The 20583-nt window shown below is 46.1% G+C and overlaps 1 protein-coding gene across 3 annotated transcripts in view; it reads right to left on the reverse strand.

The window, feature by feature from the left end:
• Positions 1–173: 173 nt before the first annotated feature.
• Positions 174–20583, reverse strand: part of LOC311358662 (dedicator of cytokinesis protein 9-like) — a 96134-nt gene continuing 75724 nt past the window's right edge. For 2 of the 3 annotated variants that reach the window (XM_084478760.1, XM_084478761.1), the window contains exons 28-53: positions 20171–20317; positions 19764–19847; positions 19424–19535; positions 18154–18332; positions 17257–17373; positions 17016–17157; positions 16593–16726; positions 14536–14650; positions 14261–14327; positions 14106–14153; positions 12770–12909; positions 11478–11593; positions 10951–11088; positions 10400–10582; positions 9854–9967; positions 9367–9582; positions 8782–8839; positions 8421–8527; positions 7675–7797; positions 7335–7448; positions 5403–5549; positions 5069–5279; positions 3877–4067; positions 2151–2251; positions 1788–1926; positions 174–1506 (exon numbers count right to left, since the gene is read on the reverse strand). In XM_084478760.1, coding sequence (XP_084334886.1) covers positions 1381–1506; positions 1788–1926; positions 2151–2251; positions 3877–4067; positions 5069–5279; positions 5403–5549; positions 7335–7448; positions 7675–7797; positions 8421–8527; positions 8782–8839; positions 9367–9582; positions 9854–9967; positions 10400–10582; positions 10951–11088; positions 11478–11593; positions 12770–12909; positions 14106–14153; positions 14261–14327; positions 14536–14650; positions 16593–16726; positions 17016–17157; positions 17257–17373; positions 18154–18332; positions 19424–19535; positions 19764–19847; positions 20171–20317 — 3369 coding nt within the window. In that variant the 3' untranslated portion in view covers positions 174–1380. The remainder of the gene's footprint in view (positions 1507–1787; positions 1927–2150; positions 2252–3876; positions 4068–5068; positions 5280–5402; positions 5550–7334; positions 7449–7674; positions 7798–8420; positions 8528–8781; positions 8840–9366; positions 9583–9853; positions 9968–10399; positions 10583–10950; positions 11089–11477; positions 11594–12769; positions 12910–14105; positions 14154–14260; positions 14328–14535; positions 14651–16592; positions 16727–17015; positions 17158–17256; positions 17374–18153; positions 18333–19423; positions 19536–19763; positions 19848–20170; positions 20318–20583) is intronic. The other variant, XM_084478762.1, reaches the window with a different exon arrangement.

Genomic DNA, 20583 nt, shown 5'->3' on the forward strand with positions numbered 1-20583 from the left:
TTTATTAAATGGTGGTATTAAGTTTTCTGAGGTGAACAAAACACTTTTCACTTTGATTGAATGCATTGGTTGACTGTACTCAACCTTACTTGCAAGCGACTTTGGGTAAAAGTGTACATTTATTGAATAAAGGTGAATGTGAAATAAAAACAATGAAAGGACCTCCTTTGTACAAGTGCAGAAATATGAGTGATTTTATTTAAAAAGAAAAGCATTAGGGAGCAGTTTACAGCAGAACAGTGATTTTCTGTTAAATAAAAAATAAAAAACAAATAAAAATGCATTGCCTACCAAATAGAAGATATATATATATATATATATATATTCTTATAAACATTTCACTGAACACTAAAATGGTAAAAGCTTCATATTTCTCCCCAGTCGATCTGGACTCCACCTCACTGCTTTGGCAAGAAGGTTGCATCCTATTTTCAGTGTATGAGTCAAGATATTTTGCCAAAGACAAATATTGCACACACTCCTTTTTTTTTAATATATATACAAGAATGAACAGGTTTGAATACACTGTATGCAATGGCTTAAATATAAAAAAAAAACGTTCCCGCTCTAAGACATTGAAGTGATTAAGGTTGAATGTTAATATGTTCACAGGAGGCTCTTTTGCATGTGTGTAACGTAGTGTGTGGGGGAAATGAGTGTACGCAGCATACACCGTCCATCAGGAAACCAACAGAGATACTTAGAAAAAAGTGAAATACTGTACATACAAAATACATACGCCTTATCAAAACGAACACAGGTAAAACGAGGGGATGAATATGCTGTTGTCTGTTCTGTTTCAGATTCCCGGAGGAATGTCTTTGGAGGAGGTGATGGAACACATAGTTCAGGACCAATCAGCAGGGACCTGTTCACCTGGCCGCTAGGGAGCGAGTCTATCCTCTCCAGACAATGACCCTTCACCTCTCCTATGGTCAGGGGTCACTTCCTCCGTCACAGCCCAGGAAGTCATCGCACCAATCCAACAACAGCTGTGTGTGTGTGTGTGTGTATATGTGTATCTATGTTTATGTGTATGTGTGTGTGTGTGTGTGTGTGTGTGTGTGTGTGTGTGTGTGTGTGTGTGTGTGTGTGTGTGTGTGTGTGTGTGTGTGTGTGTGTGTGTGTGTGTATATGTGTGTGCGTGTGTGTGTGTGTATATGTGTGTGTGTGTATATGTGTGTGTGTGTGTGTGTGTGTGTGTGTGTGTGTGTGTGTGTGTGTGTGTGTGTGTGTGTGTGACATTCCACCCCCATGAAACCGCTGTCCGACCAGACAGTCCGAAGGAGAAACCGTTGACGGGATCACGAAGAGCAGAGGAGCGGAGGCAGCGGGCGCCCCAGGCCAGGTTGGGGGGGGTGGGGTCCCCCGGTGCGGGGGTCATACCACCGAAGAGGTGCTGGGGACGCCCTGGATGGTGGCGCCGGTCGGGGTGCCGCTGATGGCGTTGAAGATGTGGAGCGAGTCTGGGAGGACGCTTTTCATCCCGTCTTCCACCGGACTGATCTGGGAGGGGAGGGACAGCGGAGAAGGGTTCAGGACACACGTCGCCTCCTAACTACGGTGTATTGATCAGTACAGTAGTGACAGTGAGCACTGGTTACGTTACCATCCGATCTGCTCGCGACAGCACAAAGGAAGAGCAAAAGAGAGACGCTAAACATACGTTACATGGTTACAAACACCGCCAAGGGAACTCAAATACGACTCTTTGGATTGGCACTGGTCGCTATGGCCTGGGTTTGACATGGTGGGAGTGGGTTCATCCTATGTTCCGGTGGCCTCACCTGCTCGTGCATGATGGCGGACAGCTCGCGGGCCAGGTCTCGGTAGTTGGCCTTCATCTCGTCGTGGTACTCCTGCTGGTCCTCCTTGATGAGCCGCTCGTTGATGCTCAGGCCGTGGCCGCACGCCTCCACGAACTGCCTGCTCGCATGCACACAGGGAAACAGGCTTTAATAATAATACTACGAATAATAATAACCATAATCGATTTTTAATGTTAATAATTAATGTTATTAATAATATTAATAATAAATAATTAATGTTAATAAGAATAACTAATTGAAAAGCATTCAATTAGTTCACATCGGAACCTGCTGATGTTGTGTTATTGATTTTGTATTACAGTAGTATTGTTACGGTCTCACCTGAACACCTCCTTCAGCTGCTTGACCTTGTTGTCTGCATACTTCTTGGTGCTGGCGTCATCCAGGAAGGCGCGGGCGTAGGCCAGCGGTCCGGCGTTCACCTGGAGGGGGGCCGACCACACCGTCACACAACTCTGATGCACTTTTTCCCTCTGTTTTAGCATGTTGCGGTGACTGCGACTTGATGCCTGGACTCTCCTTATGGTTAACAGGCCAGCACCCCATCATCGATTTAATATGTTTTTCCTGTATGTATGTACATATGTATGTATGTAAAAGGGCTGTACGGTATGGACAAAAAAAAAAATCACGGTATGATTTGAGGCAAAGACGGTACGGTATTATATCACGGTATGTTAATTTTATATTCTAATTTCGATATAAATGCTTCTGAAGGGGTAAAATCCTGGTTAGGCAGCTATTTTTGTATTACTAGGAAATATTTCACATAGTAGGCCTACAGAAGTATTTTAAGAACATTTATTGAGCAAAACAAAAAAAAATAAGAAAAAAATGCGAAATCTTTTTTTTATTATTTTTATTAAGTTACTTCCAGTATGGATAGTATGGATTTCTTTCTCCACTTGGTCGCGGACCTTGCCGTATAGTTTTGGCATCTCAATTTGGCTGAAGTGTGTGCGGGCAGGTAACGCGTACCTGGGATTGAGTGTTTTGATAATCTCTTTAAAGCCCTTTCTATCGACATTTTGAAAGGGAACCATGTCCTTACACAGGTAAACAGTGGCGGCGTTTGTTATCTCGTTCCACCGCTGGCTTTTTTTGTCGTAAGGACTGGCTTTGGAAAATGCCTGTGGAAGCAATGTCTGAGATGCAGAGACAGCTTCACGCTACCAGCGTCTGTCTCGTATGTCTGTCTGTCTGTCTCGTACGTGAATGAGAGCTTGTGAAGGGGCTATTGCACAGGCTGCGTGCCTGCGTGCTTGTGCAATAGCATACTCCCTGAGAAGGCAGTATCGCTGTCAAATCGGTCCCTGGGAAAAGTAACGTTGCGGCAAATTGAAAAAGGAACTATGTTTCGTTACCATATTTTCAGTAGTTTCGCGTAACTTTACTTTTCACATGAAAAATAAGTTACGTTACTGTATTTACGTTACTTACGGTCACATCAGTCTCACGGTATGGTCAAAATCCATACCGTAGCGCAAATTCACACCGGTGTACTTTCTATACCGTTTATACCTTACACCCCTAGGTATGTATGTATGTATGTATGTATGTATGTATGTATGTATGTATGTATGTATGTATGTATGTATGTATGTATGTATGTATGTATGAATGTATGTATGTATGTATGTAGGCCTATGTATGTGGGCCTAGTTATGTATGTATGTCAAATATGGCACCCACTGCACTCCTGAGCATCCCTGGAAGGAGGGATCCCCCACACTGCATTCCTCCTTCCTAATTGAGGGTATTTTTTCATGCCCATTTGGGGGCTTGGGTCAGGGGGGTGTAATAAATATTTGGCCTGTTAAGCCCTTTGAAACTGTAATGGTGATTAAGGGCTATACTAATAAAATCAAATTGAAATTAATTAATGCCTCTTGATGATAGCATCACACATGATACAACCTTCTTTACCTTGTTGCTAGTTCATTTAATGCGCCATTGTTTGAATTCTGAATTTGTAACCACGGTAACTGAACGTTGGTGACTCTGTTACCATGGTAACTGAACACTGGTGACTCTGTAACCACGGTACCTGAACGCTGATGCTGCCCTGAAGTTTCAGCTGCAGGCGGATCATGTCCACGTCGCTGGAGGAGCACAGCTGCCGGATCTCGCCCACCTTCTTGCTCATCTCGTCGATGGCCACCTCGATGGGGTTCAGGTCTGTGTGGTGCTGGTACATCACCGCGATGCGCTTCTTCACGTAGGGGAAGCAGTGTGTAGCTGGGGGGGAGGGGGGGAGGCGTCAACAGAAGACCAGAGTGACCAGTCACCCCCCAGCTTCTGCAAAAGACTCAAGACTCACTTGTTCAGAGGTCACCTAGAGTCAGACTCTGCATAGCTCCCCCTCTATCCCCCCATACCACTCTTACTTACTTACTTATTGTATGTTGTACGTCCTTGCACTTAAAAAAAAGTACTTAGCATTGTGTAGCATCTTATCCCAGATATCTTTGTTCGATACGGGGAATGGGTTAACGTAGCGATTGTTAGGGCTTGGCACTTGGTTCTATGAACATCCTTACTGTACTGACAGCGATATATTGTTTCTTTCTTCTGACGAATGTACTAATTTAAAAGCGTTTGCTATATGCCCTGAATGTAAATGTAAACACACTGGGTTTGGCCATAAGCTGTAGTCTGGTCACGATGAGATGTGCAGAAGTGTCATTCCTATTTGTCCCTAGGAAGATATATTAAAGACGCGTTATCTTGTACTACAGATAACGAGGAACTTTTGGGCCATAAAACAATAAAACCATAAAGGCCTGTGTGATTAGACGCGAGAGCAGATCCTTGAGAAAGGGCTGACATCTTCAGAATCTAATCTTGTGTTTCCACTCTGGCCGAGCGCTTTCTGCTGACCAATAAAATGCTTTGCTGGAGAGATGTTTATCTAAATCTCTGTGGGGATGATATTGAAATGCTGAAGCTCACTTCAGGCATAGGACTGTCTTTGTGGGTAAAGGTTTAAAACAAGTCAACATACGTTTTGAGAGGGCTGTATCAATTATATATTCAAGGTTTTTGAGTCAAGTTACAGAAATCATAGTTAGGTCTTGAATTTTGGAAAATATTTCACTTGCTCCAATTAGAAAGCTACAACCTACATTTTCCCATATGTTAACTCTTTAAAAAGCACCATATGGCTACGGCTACCAGCACCACTGTATTAGCATTTAGAATAGGAGCTAAACCCCACTAGTGTCACCCAGTAGACCTACTGGTCAGGATGGTCCTCCGTTTGCACTGCTCCTCAACGCCGCCCTGCTTCTTCCCCGAGACGGTGAAGGGCATCTCGAACACAAAGCGCCGGATGTTGTGGCTCTTCTCGAAGTCCGTCCTGCGGTCCACCAGCTCCTTCTCCTCCAGGAAGGGGCTCACGTGGGTCACCTGGATGTAGGCGTACTTGGAGTCCAGGTCTTTGGTGTTAATCTGGGATTAACAGACGGAACCAGGGAATGAGACGTCGGATACATAGGAGCCAAAAGTGTCTTTTGAGGATGAAGTCATGGTGAAATATTTAAAGTGGTAATATGTGAGGTGAGATGCCCTCACCCTCCCAGAGTCCTGGATCATCTTCACATTTTCCTGCCCAAACTTCTCAGCATACAGCTTCAGCAGCCTCTGGGAGATTTCTGACAGAGGAGTGAACTTGGGTTCTTTGTAAATGTACTCCTTGCCGTCTTCGTCCTCAAAGAATCCCTATGAACGGGTAACAAAAAAACACAGTCTGAAAGGGAATATGTCTTTGAAAGACAGATACAGAATCGATAACTAAAATCAATCACAAAAGATATTTGGACTGTAATTCCTTTTAGGACCAAACTGAAAATGTCAATGTAAAAAAAAAGCAATTCAAAATTAAATAAACATTTAAAACAGAATGACAAATGAGAAAGAGACAATTGGACCTTGATAGCAATTTTCACACATGATATTCCCTTGTTGAACAAATGACACAAAAATGTCTCCTAGTGAATCATCAATGATGAATTCAACACAATTACCTCTTGGGTAACATGATGTTAATCTGGCAGGCTTATCAACGCTAACATGTCTGGGCCTAAAGACAAAGCCTGAATCACGCTACAAGAGGATCACTTTATTTATGATCAAGCAGAACAGAAGGACCAAATCGCTTGTCCTGTTCTACTCACAAGTTTTACGGCCGAAATGATGAAAGCAAGATACACTGTGAATGCTATTTTAGGTTTTATTATTTTATTATTTTATTTTTACTAAGTGGACACTCATTTAGATTAAATTAATCTAGTGTGAATCATTAACTCCCTCTAAACAGATGCATAAAGAAAGATGGATCCTCCCAAAAGTCAGGTAATCATTTCCAGCTCTGATTAGGAGACAGAGGTGGAGTTGAGTTAGAAATATCTCTACAGCAGAGGGGAAATACCATCGACTGAATCAGCAGGGAGGAACACACAATTCACGCCATTTCAACTGAAAGTCTGGCTTTCACATGGATTTACCTCAGAGTATGAGTCAGTAAACTGGTACTGCTATGGAGTTGTAGACGACAACGACGACAACAACAACAACAACAACAACAAAACAAGACAAATCATATCAACATTATTCCATTGGCTTCTACGCTACCATAACCCATTCCACAGGGAAACAGAGAAATCCACACTTTAACACCTCCATCTTAGATACCTGCACGCTGCCCCAACGCCAATGCTGCAAAGTTGGCTAATACCGGTACATGGCGGTTCATTTTCGCCAACAAAAAAGCGTTAGACAACAACCAGCGACGGGTTTGGCACATGGGCCAGTGACGGCTGTGGGGGCAGTGTGCAGACACCTTCGAAAGAGCACCTCAGAACACGGCCCTAGAAAGAATTAGGGAATTAGCTTCTACCAAAGCACACGGTTAGGTAACCACACCCATTTACCACGCTTGTCTGAAACATAATATTACTACTTCTTCTTTTTTTAAAGTGTTACAGCTCACTCGGGTTAATGAAGACATTAAAACGTTGACCGTTGAAAAGGACGACCAGCGAGGAGCATGCACGACACAGTAGTGTAGAGTAGCAGAGCGCTACGGCTAATGGTTCAAAAGCAACACGCGACGGGTGAGTGACGAAGCAGCAGAGGACAGCAGCACCACCACAGCACACAGAGACATGAAGCCGCTCTCTCCCACCAGAGGCTACTGCTCAACTTACCGCCGCCTTCAACCGGGAACAGAATAGAAGAGGGGGATTAATGTGGGATCACAACCCACCACTAGGTGTGGTCGTGCTAAAAAATACAGAACCATTAGCTTGTCTCACGCTGGGCTGTTCATTAATAATGGAACCCCCTCCACTTCATAACAACTCTGGTTAAACTCAACGCACCGTGGTAAAAGCAAGCATTGAACGGAACGCTATTGATTCACAAAGTTGAAATTGTGTTTTAGAAAACTATCTCAGGGTGGAGGGCAGCCAACGGGGGTCGTTTCACTCTCTGTCTGACACTCACCTGGCCGAAGAAGGCCACTCTGAAGTAGGTTCCCAGCAGCCTCTTCCCCGTGTGCATGACCTCTGTGACCTTGCTGTACGCACGATGCAGCGTATCGTACAGATGGGCCAGTTTCTGCAACACACACACACACACACACACACACACACACACACACACACACACACACACACACACACACACACACACACACACACACACACACACACACACACACACACACACACACACACACACTCAAATTAGTTTTCCTATCCATCAGTTGCAGGGGGGCGGTGAGGATTCATTCATGGGGCTCTGTGGAAGTGCTGCTGAACAGCTTCCTGTGGAGGCTGATTACCTCAAAGTCCCGGCGCTTCTCATAAATGGGGATAATCAGCTTGTAGATGTCAGAGATGAGCTCGTAGCGTTCGGCTTTCCACAGTCCATCCGCACACTCCTCCAGCAGCTCCATCAGGACATCCTGCCGGGCCACACAGGGACTTGATTACCATCAATTATGCAGAACCTCCAGCTTCAACAACACATTGACATCGTGCAGAACGTCACCGCTAGAACACATATTGACTTGTGCAGAACCTTACGGCTTCAACATCACATTTCCATTATGGAGAACCTCCAGCTCTAACACATTGCCATTGAACGTTTGATTGACTCACATTTTAATTAGTGCAGCTTTTCTAACTTAAAACGTAGAAATATCCTAAATCATGTAATACATTTAATATTAACAGTCGAATATCCAGCAGCACTACTACAGTTATGTAGCTACATTACGTGGACATTCTTTGGCACAATACTGGACTGAATATTTTAGATGTTTACTGGGGATTCAGGGGGCAGATGGAGACGCCATACTGCGGTTGGCAGCTCTCCCCACGCTGCTCCGTCGGTTTTAAAAGCCCCGGCTTCCAGACAAACAGCCAACTAAGGCTTCGTTAATAATTGAGTGACATAGTTGAAGCGGATCAGCAGGCCTGAAGACATGAAGGCGTTTCCTTCACGGGCCGTGTTTGCGTAACCCGAACATAATCAGGATTATGGATATCGTGTTCAGCCTCCCCTCGTCACATCCGTCCCCCGAACCTCGTTGAAGTGAACATCCTGCATGCCCACGTCCTCCATCATGGACGCCTCCTCGTCGATGTTGGGCGTGACCACGCGGAACGCCGTGCAGCCTTGTTTAAACATCCCTGGTGGGGGTGGGGGTTGGGGGGGAGAGACACGGTCGTCGTTCATTGTCCAAGACATCTCATCTCAGCACCATGCATACACAGCCATCCTCACCAGCCCGGAGTCAATACCATACCATACATATCAAGACTACTGTATTACGGTTATCATCTCCATGTGGGTGTGCATCGCAGAGAGGATGACGCTGAGGAGATCGCTCCATCACTAGACGGTGCATAAGTGGTAGGTATGTTAGTGGAGGTATTCAAAGCACCTTTTCTCCTGAGGTATTCTGCTACCAGCGCCGCGACGTGGACGTAGCACATGGCCGCCTGCGGACCAGAAAGCAAACATGAGCCGTAGAGACACAGCAACGCCACCAGAGGACCGAGGGATCCCACTCAGTAAACACATGTTTAATATAATGCCGCTATTCAGTCATTTACCAGACAATTTCACCCAAGGTGACTACCAGTGGATTCAGATACGTGACATAACGGAGCGGGCAGTGGGTAAGGCATCTGGCCCAAGGGTGCCTACAGGTTAGGCTGTGGACATGGGGATTCAAACCCAGAACCTTTTGGCTGTGAGTCACCTAACCCTAACACCTAACCCTCACCCTTTTACTAACAATAACCCTATTATTAACCTATTACTACACCTATTACTTCTACTAAAACCACTACTACTACTGCTACTGCTACTCCTCCTCCTCCTCCTACTACTACTACTCCTTCTCTTATTACTACTCCTTCTCCTTCTACTACTACTACCACTACTCCTCCTCCTCCTACTACTACCACTGCTACTGCTACTCCTCCTTCTCCTCCCACCACCCCCACCCCCCTCAGCCCCCCACCTCGGACAGGTCCCCGTTCTTGACGTGGATGCGGGCCATGCTGTCCAACCAGGTCTTGCGGAGTTCGGGCGTGCTGGCGTAGGACTTGGCCAGGCTGTACTGCAGGTCCACCAGCATCTCTGGGTCCCTCTCGTGCTCTTTCATCTGGGCCGTGGCCATCAGCACCGTGCGGATCCGCTTGGTCAGGTCTTTCACGTCTGACGGGAACGCCGTGTTCTGCAGACGACACGGACGGACTATGATGATCCAGACACACATTTCAAATGGGAATTTGCGAGGGATATATATTTAGATCAGAATGATTCAGAATGAAACATTTCCTTAACCAAATAAAAATATAAATGTGAATTTGCATATTATTTTATACATGTGCTATGCAGCTTTCTTTCACTGCAGCTACCGTCCTTTCCTAGAGCAGTACAACATAACACAATAACACAATAACATAATAACATGTTAATAACATGCTGGGTGAGGCTGAGCAGACCTTGATGGTGCGGTCGCTGTTGGCACAATTGTTGATGATTGACAGGGACTGCTGGAAGCGGGTTCCTCCGATCCCGATGACGTCAGCGATCAGCTGGCTGACAGCGATCACCACCTGGGGGCGGGGCCACAGGGTCACAGGGTCACAGGGTCAGGCTTCTGGACAGTTTGGTCAATGATCATTTTATGTTTGTATATACAGTCAATAAATTACGTTTTTATTATTGTTGAGCAAGTGCCTGCTTTTGTTATTTCCTGCGGTGTAAATAAATAAATAAATGACATTATTTAAATATATGATAATAATAATCATTAAAAAAACTAACTAAAATACTTAAAAAATAATAATTAATATAATATAATTATTATAGTACCTCGAGGGGGCAGTGGCTAATGTACCTGTAGCGGCTACCATACCTGGAGGTATCTAACGCACTACCGTACCTGTACGGCTGCTGCCGTACCTGTAGGTAGCTTAAGTGCTAACGTATCTGGAGGTGGCTAATGTACCTGGAGGTGGCTAACGTACCCGTAGCGGCGAACCTACCTGGAGGTGCGTGCGGACGAAGGACTTGCGGCCCGTGTAGTCGAAGTTGCTCTTCATCAGGAAGTAGAGCAGGTGCGCGGCGTCGCTGCGGATGGAGCTCAGCTTGGAGTTGCAGCACTTCAGGATCTCGTAGCAGAACGACGCACACATGTCGGCCCGGCCCTCGAAGAACGTGCACGGGAACTGGGGGGGGGGGGGGGGGAGACACGCAGACAGACAGGAGGACAGACAGGTAGACAGAGGTAGACAGACAGGTGGACAGACAGGTAAGTGAGAGGGACAAAGAGAAGGAATTGAAGCAGTGTATCCCAACCCAGGGGTCTTCTGGGGGACATATAACCTACACATATCTGATGATACATTTTTGTTTAAAATAAACACTCGAAGGATTGACATTATAAGCAGATGCTGATTGGGTTAAACGACATAGGAGGAAAAACAGACGCACACGAACGTGAGAAGCTGGCGTCCCAAATAAAGTACACAGGCCGAAAAAAAGACGAGCCCTCAGAAGACAACGACGCACATCACTATAGTCGTTAGCGTCTTACCTTGTAGATGAAGGTCCGCAGGGAGGTGAACACCTGCTTGAGGGCCGTCTCTGATTGGTTGATCTGCAGGAAGCAGAGGTGGACCTCGAACACCTTCTTCATCAGGGGGTTGTGGCCGTGGTCACTGCACAGCTGGGTCTGAGGAGAGAGACGCAGTATGAAGATGACACTGAAACTAGGGGAAACACGCGAGTTGAGAACGCAACAAACTAACAATAAACATAATTTGTTATAATGAACTGCTGAGTTTATATACACTGCCAAATACTTTTACACTTTATGCTGAATATATTATTTGATCATTTATATAAACATAATAAAAGTATGGAATAATTGTTACTGAAAATAATCTCAAATATTGTCAACATGATATGGACGTAACAAATCATGTGATGATGTGTAATAGTTAACAGACTTCAGCTGCAGGTGTCTAGTTTTGTTTGTGTATGAGTCAGTGAGTCAGTGTGCGTGCGTGCGTGCGTGCGTGCGTGTGTGTGTGTGTTTGAGTGAGTGTGCGTGTGTGTTACCTTGAAGCCCATGATGAAGATGCTCAGCGTGTCCAGGACGGTCAGACACACCTCCGTAGCGATGTTGGCCTCCAGCAGAGACTGGCTCAACACGTCAGCCTCCGAGTGGCTGTAGGCTGCAGGGAAACACACACAAACACACACCGCAATCACAACGGAGACTTCTGATAACACAAACAGTGTGTACAAACATATACAAGGGCCAAGAGAAGAGGCAATTTAGTGTCAAATGCAATGAAGACAAAAGGTGTGAATTCAATGGACTGAAGAGATTACATTTCATTCCAAATGAAAATGAAAAAAAATTGAATAAAAAGTGATTCTACCGCATATCAGAAGATGACAGTTATCTGGTTATCTAGTGAAGCACATTTATCGTCACGTTACAGTTGTTAGCTGTGGTGAGCTGAGTTTGCTAACAAGATGATGGAAGTAGCATCACATCTAGCAGCAAATATGGAAGATTACTCCAAGGCACATGGTTTACTCAAACATAAAAAGTGGAATTAAGTCTTTGATACGTTCTGAATTAAGTTCAAACGAGGGGTTAAGCCAGCTTAGTGAGAGAGGCAGAGGAACTGAAGGTATTCCCAATGTATTTTCCATGAGAAAAGCGTCTGAACTCTTAGTTCTAACACAAAGTCAGATCAATAACCGTCTGTACAGCGCCTGGTGGAGCCGACACGTTCTTACCATGGTCTACAGATAATCCCAGAACACTTGAAATCTTTCTTACACTGAAAGCACAAAGAGATTAACTTCATTAAGTAGCACTGGTTCACAGGCACTCAGCGCTGCACCGTGGCGCTAGCGGACCTGCGGTCAGCCGTGGCTAAAGGAGACCGTCTCCTCGGGTTCAGAATTCATCTGTTTTTTGGTGCACGCCTCTGAGTTCACGCTGGGGGCTGAGGTGAGGGCATGGAGACCCACAGAGAGGTCATGAAGGATGAGGTCATCGTGTTTAAGAGAGAGAGAGAGAGAGAGAGAGAGAGAGAGAGAGAGAGAGAGAGAGAGAGAGAGAGAGAGAGAGAGAGAGAGAGAGAGAGAGAGAGGTATCGGCAGAAGGGGAGAGAGTGTGATGGCAGGGTGGGGGCCCACTTCTCCAGTGTGGGCGTGTGTTGATGATGAGGAGGAGGATAGTGAGGATGATGAGAATGATGAGGATGATGATGATGATGATGATGATGACGAGGAGGATAAGGATGATGTCGATGACGAGGTTGACATGACTGGGTTGATGGTGGCTTCCTGCGGTTAGACGTGTATTACAGGATGGATGGGTGGTGACTTACTGTGGTTAAAAGTGTATGAGTTATCCAGGCTGCTGAGCTGCTGTAAGCGGGCATGCATCATCCCCGCCCTGCTACGGGACACAGGCAGAGTCTGAGCCTTCCGCTCGTGTGCAATGGGTCCCGCCCCCCCATCCTGGTTCCTGACGTGGAAACAGGAAACAGGAAACGGTCAGATGAGGGAGGGAGGGGGAGGGGGAACAGCCGGGCTTGGCCTTGTCATGCGGGGGGGGGGGGGGGTGTGACATGTCTGATTCAGTCAGTCTGAGGCTAAATCTGATGATAGAAACGGGGATAAAAATTATACTGTGTGGAAGCAGTTTGAATATTTTCTTTATCCTTAGAGATAACATTAATATTAAACTCTATATATAATTACATATCAGATTGATACGTAATTAAAATATATTATTTAATAATATTTACAATTCATAAAGTATATTTTAGTATCATACTGAAATAGGTAAAAAGTAGTCCTAGATATGGTAGAGTTAGCCTCTAGGATTCTGTGTGTACATCAACACCCAAAAAGGTTCAGCCCAAAATTACACAAGACTTGTTTGCGCATTTCTGGACAAACATGACAGCGACTCTCCCGGCATCGTGGGAACCCCTCAAGGCTACGATAAACGATAAGAGTACAGGGTGAGCAGCATGCGCTTTGAACCAGATAAGAGCCACGGCGGTATCAGCAGCGACAGGCGGCCCGGGCCTCTAGAACAGGGCAAGCCATGCGACACTCACAACACACGCCACACCTCACAGCAGCACCGCACGGCAACAGAAGAACGCATGCACGTTAGTGGAGAGTCCAGCCGGTCCAGACGCTAGTCTTACCCAAGCAGGAGAGGGGGGCGAGACTCGCCCTTAGTTCAACATGTTACAACGTGGCAGCAGTTAGGGTGAATAGAGATGGAGAGAGGGGTGGGAGGGTTAGAGAGAGTGGACACCCCCCCCCCCCCCCCCCCAAAGCCCTCAGCGGGGGACACCCCAGAGGGTGGGACAGAGACAGCATAGTGCACTGGGTGTGGATTTACATTTGAGTCGCTACAGCTAACGGCTAGCATGGTTGACATACATACATGATTACATGACTCTTTAAATGGTTACAAAGCACACACACATTAGACTTCACTTTCTGTACTGGAAGAATAAGAGACTATAATTGCAAGCACGATGTAACATCGGATGTATAATCAGAAGGGTATTTCCATAAATTCAATGTTGATGCTTTTCATATTCTATCGTCTTTACAATGTAAATATATATGTTTTGCCATATCAATACCATTTCATCAGTAATCAATAAACGCATCAGATTGAGGCTGCGGGGACGTTACCTGGCGATGTATCGCTTCCCCATGTATCTGAACTGATGGAGGCAAACTCTAAGGAAACAAAGAAGAAGACGTACACGTTTCAGTACATCACAACAAACTGAGCAACCTGCCATGTTACGACAAACATTAACAGTAAGAAACGACGTCTCCCTTACTCGACAAGAGTGAAAAAGTCCATCAACTCGACCGATGAAGCCTTGTTCCAGTATGTGAACAGGGCATCTGGAACGGGAAGAATGGATTGATTAATTGATTTTGGATTCACCGTGCTGTCCGTTGGTGGAACTTGTTCACCTGGTGGCCATCTTGGGTCCAAGATGGCTGCCAGGTGAACAAGTTCCACAAACTCCATCAGTTTGGATCCAAGATGGCCACTGGGCGAACGTAAGGTCTGTTCCAGACTGAATCGGAGGTAGAGGGTTCCTCCTACCTTCGGACATGCTCTTGAGGATGTGGAGGAAGCACATGAGGAGGTTCTTGATCTCCGCCTGCTCCAGCTTGTCGCTGCGGAGCAGGCAGCTGCCCAGTGTGGAGGCCGGCTGGTTCTGGACGGACAGAGACATCAGTCAGGGGGGAAGGAGAAACAACGAGAACAGTCTTCACATCAGCAGACGACGCTACAGCAGGAGACTCTGCCTGAGTTAACAGTGGAAGAATGATTTCACTAAAGCTGTTTCAGTTAGGAAATCATCGTATTAAAGTCATCACAAAGTTTGAATTTGAAAGAGAGGTTTTAAGACTTAGTAAATTATGTATAATCATTGAATCATTTGTCACCTAAGGTGAGTGAAAATGTTACCCTACAATCTGATTAAAACATCAACATGGATGATCCAGCTCACCATAGTGCAATGTTTTGGTCATAGTACTGAATAAACCAATTATAATGTGCTCAATTTCAGGACCAAAAGCACCACCCAATGAGACGGAGGGCAGTCCATGAGCGTCAACCTGCGACGCCGAGTGAGGAGAGCTGCAGCTCTATCCATCTACCTGCTTCACGTCAGCACAGAACACAGCGTTTATAAGGCAGTGCCCGTGATCTGAACTCCTCGGGCTCTACCACACAGTCAGGCCTACAGCAAGGCGCTACGCAAGGAGAAGAGGTTTGAAATGAGAGGTCTAGAAGTGGTCTAAAAATGCTCCAAAGCAATCAGAGGAGAGCCAGAAAGCAGCAGCAGCTCTACCACAGAGGGGGGGGGGTAGTTTGTTTGCCAGTGGTCTAGACGAGGGAACTCACTGGAGATTACTTCATGGAAACCCTAACCAGAGGGAGGGCTGGCCTTCATGGGGCTGCAGGCTATGCTGGCGTCTGATTGGCAGAGGCCGTGTGATGCCGCCATGGCGACGAGCAAACATTGGATTTAGAATGATGATTTTAAATATATAAATATATATTTAATATTTATGGAGGAATTTTATTGCTTGTCCTACTTTTTGCAGAGGACAATCTGCAAAAATCAACAATCTGCTTGTCACAAAGAACCTTGAAAGGTCCGCCCAAAACCGAAACCAAAGTTATAACCACATTTAAGGGTACTTAAGGGTACTTAACCCATGATGACCCCCTGACCCCTCCCTACTCTCTCCAAATCCCGCCCACTCATATTCCACCTCTGAAAAGTAAATATATCCTTATGAGGGTTGTGAGTGTACAGATAAATCCCTGTTAGTGTGCGTGCTAACGAGAACATCTGGGAGTCCAGATAGCGGAACACGACTGATAAGACAATGTTTATACTACAGCAGCTCCGCTCCGTGGCACTGGAGGAAACACACAACCCTGCCTAGTAGAGATCATCTGGCAAAGAAAGGGCTCGAGTGCGAACGGCAATGGTAGAATTCCACACACACACAGGAACAAACACACACAGATGCTGGGAGATTCCCAGCGGGAATTCAGTCATTCTCCCTCCTCGCTTTGGTGGAGAATACTCCGAGAGTCATTCCCTTCGCCGAGGAAGAATGAGTGAGGCTGAAAACGCTACAACGCTTAAAAAGAGACAGAAGCGTCCTTTTTCAGGGTGAGGTCGGGGGGGGGGGGGCGGTCGTTATACTTGAAGAGGAACGCCGAGCTGGGGGGCGGGGCCCGCCAGCAGCCTGGGAGCCGACAGCATCGAGAAGTCCATGGTGACACGTTTGGCCCGCTTGGCGAGCGCAGGCTCCTCTGCGTCCGCGAGGAAGCGCAGGACATTGACAGAGTGGCGCCGCGCAAACTCCCTCTGGCCCGCGGCGGCGGGGGTGGAGGAGCGGGAGGGGGTGGTGGGGGTGATGGCGGTGGCGGGGGGGGGAATGGTTAGGGTTACAGTCAGAGTAACGTTCCTTTAGGTTCTCTCAGCCAATCGCCTGATGGCAGCATGTGTTTTTGTACTTGATGCCGACACAAGGAAACACAATTTGCTGAGGGAGGCATTCAAGACGAGTTTGTCAGTCACAACATGACGTTTGTATGAATGAACGCTTTCGAGTCCCGATAAGCGAACTCACCTTGTCCAGGGAGTTGGTCTTGTCGTTGTGCTTCTCCGTCAGACTGCTGCCCGAGTCGGTGCTGATGAGAGAGCCGCGCGAGTCTGCGTTGCGGACCAGGTTGATGTTGGGGGTGGAGGAAGTGTGAGGAGAGGCTGGGGGAAGATCAACGCTAACGTTACTAAACCTCCACCTTTGCAACACTAGTGACTAAACCTCCACCTTAGTAACGATAGTCTGACTAAACCTCCACCTTAGTAACACTAGTCTGACTGTACCTCCACCTTAGCAACACTAGTGTGACTAAACCACCACCTTAGTAACACGAGTGCGGCTTAACCTCCACCTTAGTAACACTAGTGTGACTAAACCTCCACCTTAGTAACACTAGTGTGACTAAACCTCCACCTTAGTAAAACTAGTGTGACTAAAGATTTTTTTTACCAGATTTCGCCGTCATCCGTTTAAACCCACCAGTGCCAGAGATGACTCCAAACACATCTTTGTGTAAACTGTTGTCCAAAAAAGTGCTGGACCTGGGAGGGGTCATCAGGGCATTGCCCAAAAGGTTATCGTCTCTGCCATTCTGAAACAAAAACAAGCAAAATCAAAGCCAAGAACGAAACAATTCGGTCACTTTATTTGCATGTAGTTCTGGTGTAGCACCACAAGATGGCGCCCTTACATTGTTGGAGTGGTTGACGCTGAAAGGGGTGAGTTCCTTCACGTTCAGTCTATTGACGTTCTCTTGCAGCAGGCCAAACAAGGGCAGGTAGAGAGTGGCAAGTCTGGCTTGCTGACTCTATAAAAACAAACCGAAAAAAATGAGAGGCTTTCATGTGCTGTAGGCTGTAAGATTTAACAAAGGCTTTATCTATCCGTCAGCTTTTAGTGAGTGTAATGCTCTGTGATAATGTAGTTTCATGTTGAAGCTTTCCTCTCTTTGCAACAATTTAGAGTTGTGGACCGCTACCAGCTCCTTTCTGACCCATCACGGCATCTCTCTATCGTTTTCTTTTGGGGACATCATCTACTGTCTCTCTTTACCACTGTCAAATCAAACATTCATCTACTGTCTCTCTTTCCAACTGTCAAATCAAACATTCAACTACTGTCTCTCTTTACAACTGTCAAATCTTCCCTTCATGGTAAATGGTAAATGGACTGCATTTCTACAGCACTTTTCTAACCAGTGGCCACTCACAGCTCTTTACAATACTGCCTAACATTCACCCATTCATGCACACATTCACACCGACGGCGGAGTCAGCTACGCAGGGCGACACCCAGCTCGTCAGGAGCAGTTAAGGTGAGGCGTCTTGCTCAGGGACACCTCAACACTCACAGCTAGGAGGAGCCGGGGATCGATCTAGCAACCTTCCGGTTACCAGCCGAGCCACATGCTGCCCTTCATCTGCGGTCTCTCTTTACAACTGTCAAATCAAACCTCCATCTTTGGTCTCTCTTTCCAACACTCAACTGACTGACAGCAGCTTAAACCAAGGGTCATGCTGAACCGTAACATTGAGGGGTCATATAACCCCAGGGGGGACGCAGGGGAGGAGGCGGCGTGGAGCCACACCTTGTTGGTGTAGCGGTCGTCAAAGGTGTGCTTGATCATCAGGTTCTTGAGCACGTGGATGGAGATCCCCCGGATCTCCCTGAACTCCTGCAGGGCCCCGCCCACCTCCCGGAGCAGCAGCCCCACCAGGAAGTGGTTCCGGCAGAAGTCCTCCGTCAGGGAGTAGTCCAGCTGGAGGTCTGAGGGGTGGAGGAGGAACAGAAGGCTGCTGAGTGACGGTGCACAGGAAGGGGAGCGGTGGTTAGAGCCGTCACAGAGAAGGTGTTTGTTGGTGAGTGAGCCTCCCGGGTTAGAACGAGGGTTACTAAGGGTACAGGTACAGGTTAAAGCGTGTTAAACAAGAAACACTGATTATGATTCTTGGCTCTGGTGATTTGTGCTTTAAGGAATTTCGTTTTGATACTTGAGTGAATGCAGTTCATTAAGTTTTAAAAACGTAACGTATTAAAAACGTATTAATCAAATTACAGAAATCGATTTGCGAATGAGGGTTTCTAACCGTGTTTCAAACAAAACAAGGTTAACAAATCAAATATAGTCAAATATCCAGAATGAAATTGATTCATCAGATTGAGTCAGTACCATATGTACTCCCATAGTGCATGCAGCTAATCAAAGCAAAGACATCAAATCCCAGGGTACCTCTTGTTACGATCGCCTCATGAATCCCAAACACAGCCAAACAACAAGCAAAGTTGTTTGACACAAACAAGCCAAATCACAGTTGTAGATAAGCATATTAAGCAATATTAATTGATTTATGCACAACTAAAGGCAGTACAAAACATTCTGAGCGTAATCACTTGCGGAAGCGACAGCGCTGGTTAAATGTGTTCAGGGAATCATCCGAGCTCTGCTTAGTGTTCTGGGGACGGTTCTTAGATTGTTTTAGCTTTTTAATTTCACTCTATTAACAACCAGCCTCCTGATTCTCACCTACCTACTGGAGTGTCAAATGACTCCATGCTAGGAGCTAGTACAGCTATGTGTAAGGAGAGAGGGAGAAAATAACAGAACTTTAAACTTGTAAAACTCGTAAAAACAGAACATGTATGTATCGTATGTTTCGTAGACATTGTATGTATTTTCTCTATTTTATGTATCTTATGTATATGATAGTGAAATGATGTGTCCTCAATATGGGTGATAACTTTTTATGAGGGATTACATGAGAGTGTCCATGTTTACCACAGTAGTGGGGGATTTGATCACATAACACAAGCAAAAGTAAGTCATCAGTTCACCGGAAGCTGTTCAGATCCCTCCTCACCTTGGAACCTCTGTATCCGCCCCTTGCCAAAGGGCATGGGCAGGTTGAGGGGGATGAAGTGCTCGTGGTTGCAGATGACGCGCAGGAACTCAAACTTGAACTCAAACAAGGTCTGTGTTTAAAAATAAAACATAAAAACACAAGCTTTAATACATGTACAATTATTATTAAAAAGCAAAAGAATGACCTCTAAAAACATTCTGCATAAACAACGAAGATGGAAGATATTCACACTGTTTAATGACTCTGGGAGAGTGAATGAAGGGCTGGGTGAGTGGATGAATGAGTGAATGGATAAGGAGCTGGGTGAGTGAATGAATGAGCGCCATGAGCGTCATACCTTGGGGTCCCCGGGCATGAAGCAGTGGATGTAGTTGTTGATCTGCTTGAACACGAAGCCTCTATCCATCAGTGTGAAACACCGCTGTGAGATGAAACACAAAGCGTGTTTTATTGTTAAGCGACAAACACAGAATCCTCGGTGACCTCTATCTCAGTCAATTTCTTACTATGTACAGACGTACATGAGGTGCTTCTAAATCATCCCAAATAACGAACTACAATTAAACCTGAACATAAGCAATCTCAAGTGCCTTCCATCGTAGAGACTTGATTCAAATGGAACCAGGACGTCACGCTATGACGCGATTGGTCTACCCCGAACATAACATTAACCTATCAGCCCTCTCAGGTGCCCTCGTTGTATCCGGTCAGTGATGGGTGGCAGGGGGGAGGGGGGTCCCTCACCTTGACGAAGACGGCCAGGCTGTGGTTGGCGTTGCGGGCGGCGTCCAGGTTGTCTTTGTACTTCTGGGTCACGTGGGGCATCATCATGTTGACCAGCGTCTCCACCGTGTGGTGGAAGGACGCCGAGAACCGCTGGTTCCTCGACAGCTGGGGGGAGGAACCGGCCAGGAAGTTATGTTACGACACAACCATGAAGTCAAGTTAGGACACAGCAAGGAAGTCATGTTATTACACAACCAGGAAGTCATGTTATGACAGGATCGGTCACACAGTTATGATTGCAACCAGGAAGTCATGTTATTACATGATTGTTCCTCGGCTTTACAGGGTCTTAATGTAATAATGACATAATGCAAAATATTACAGTAAAAATCCCAAAGGCCACACAGAGAGTGAGTGTGAAGTTAGGACCT

Source organism: Micromesistius poutassou, assembly GCF_964030765.1.
Source record: "Micromesistius poutassou genome assembly, chromosome: 14".
Lineage (NCBI taxonomy): Eukaryota > Metazoa > Chordata > Actinopteri > Gadiformes > Gadidae > Micromesistius > Micromesistius poutassou.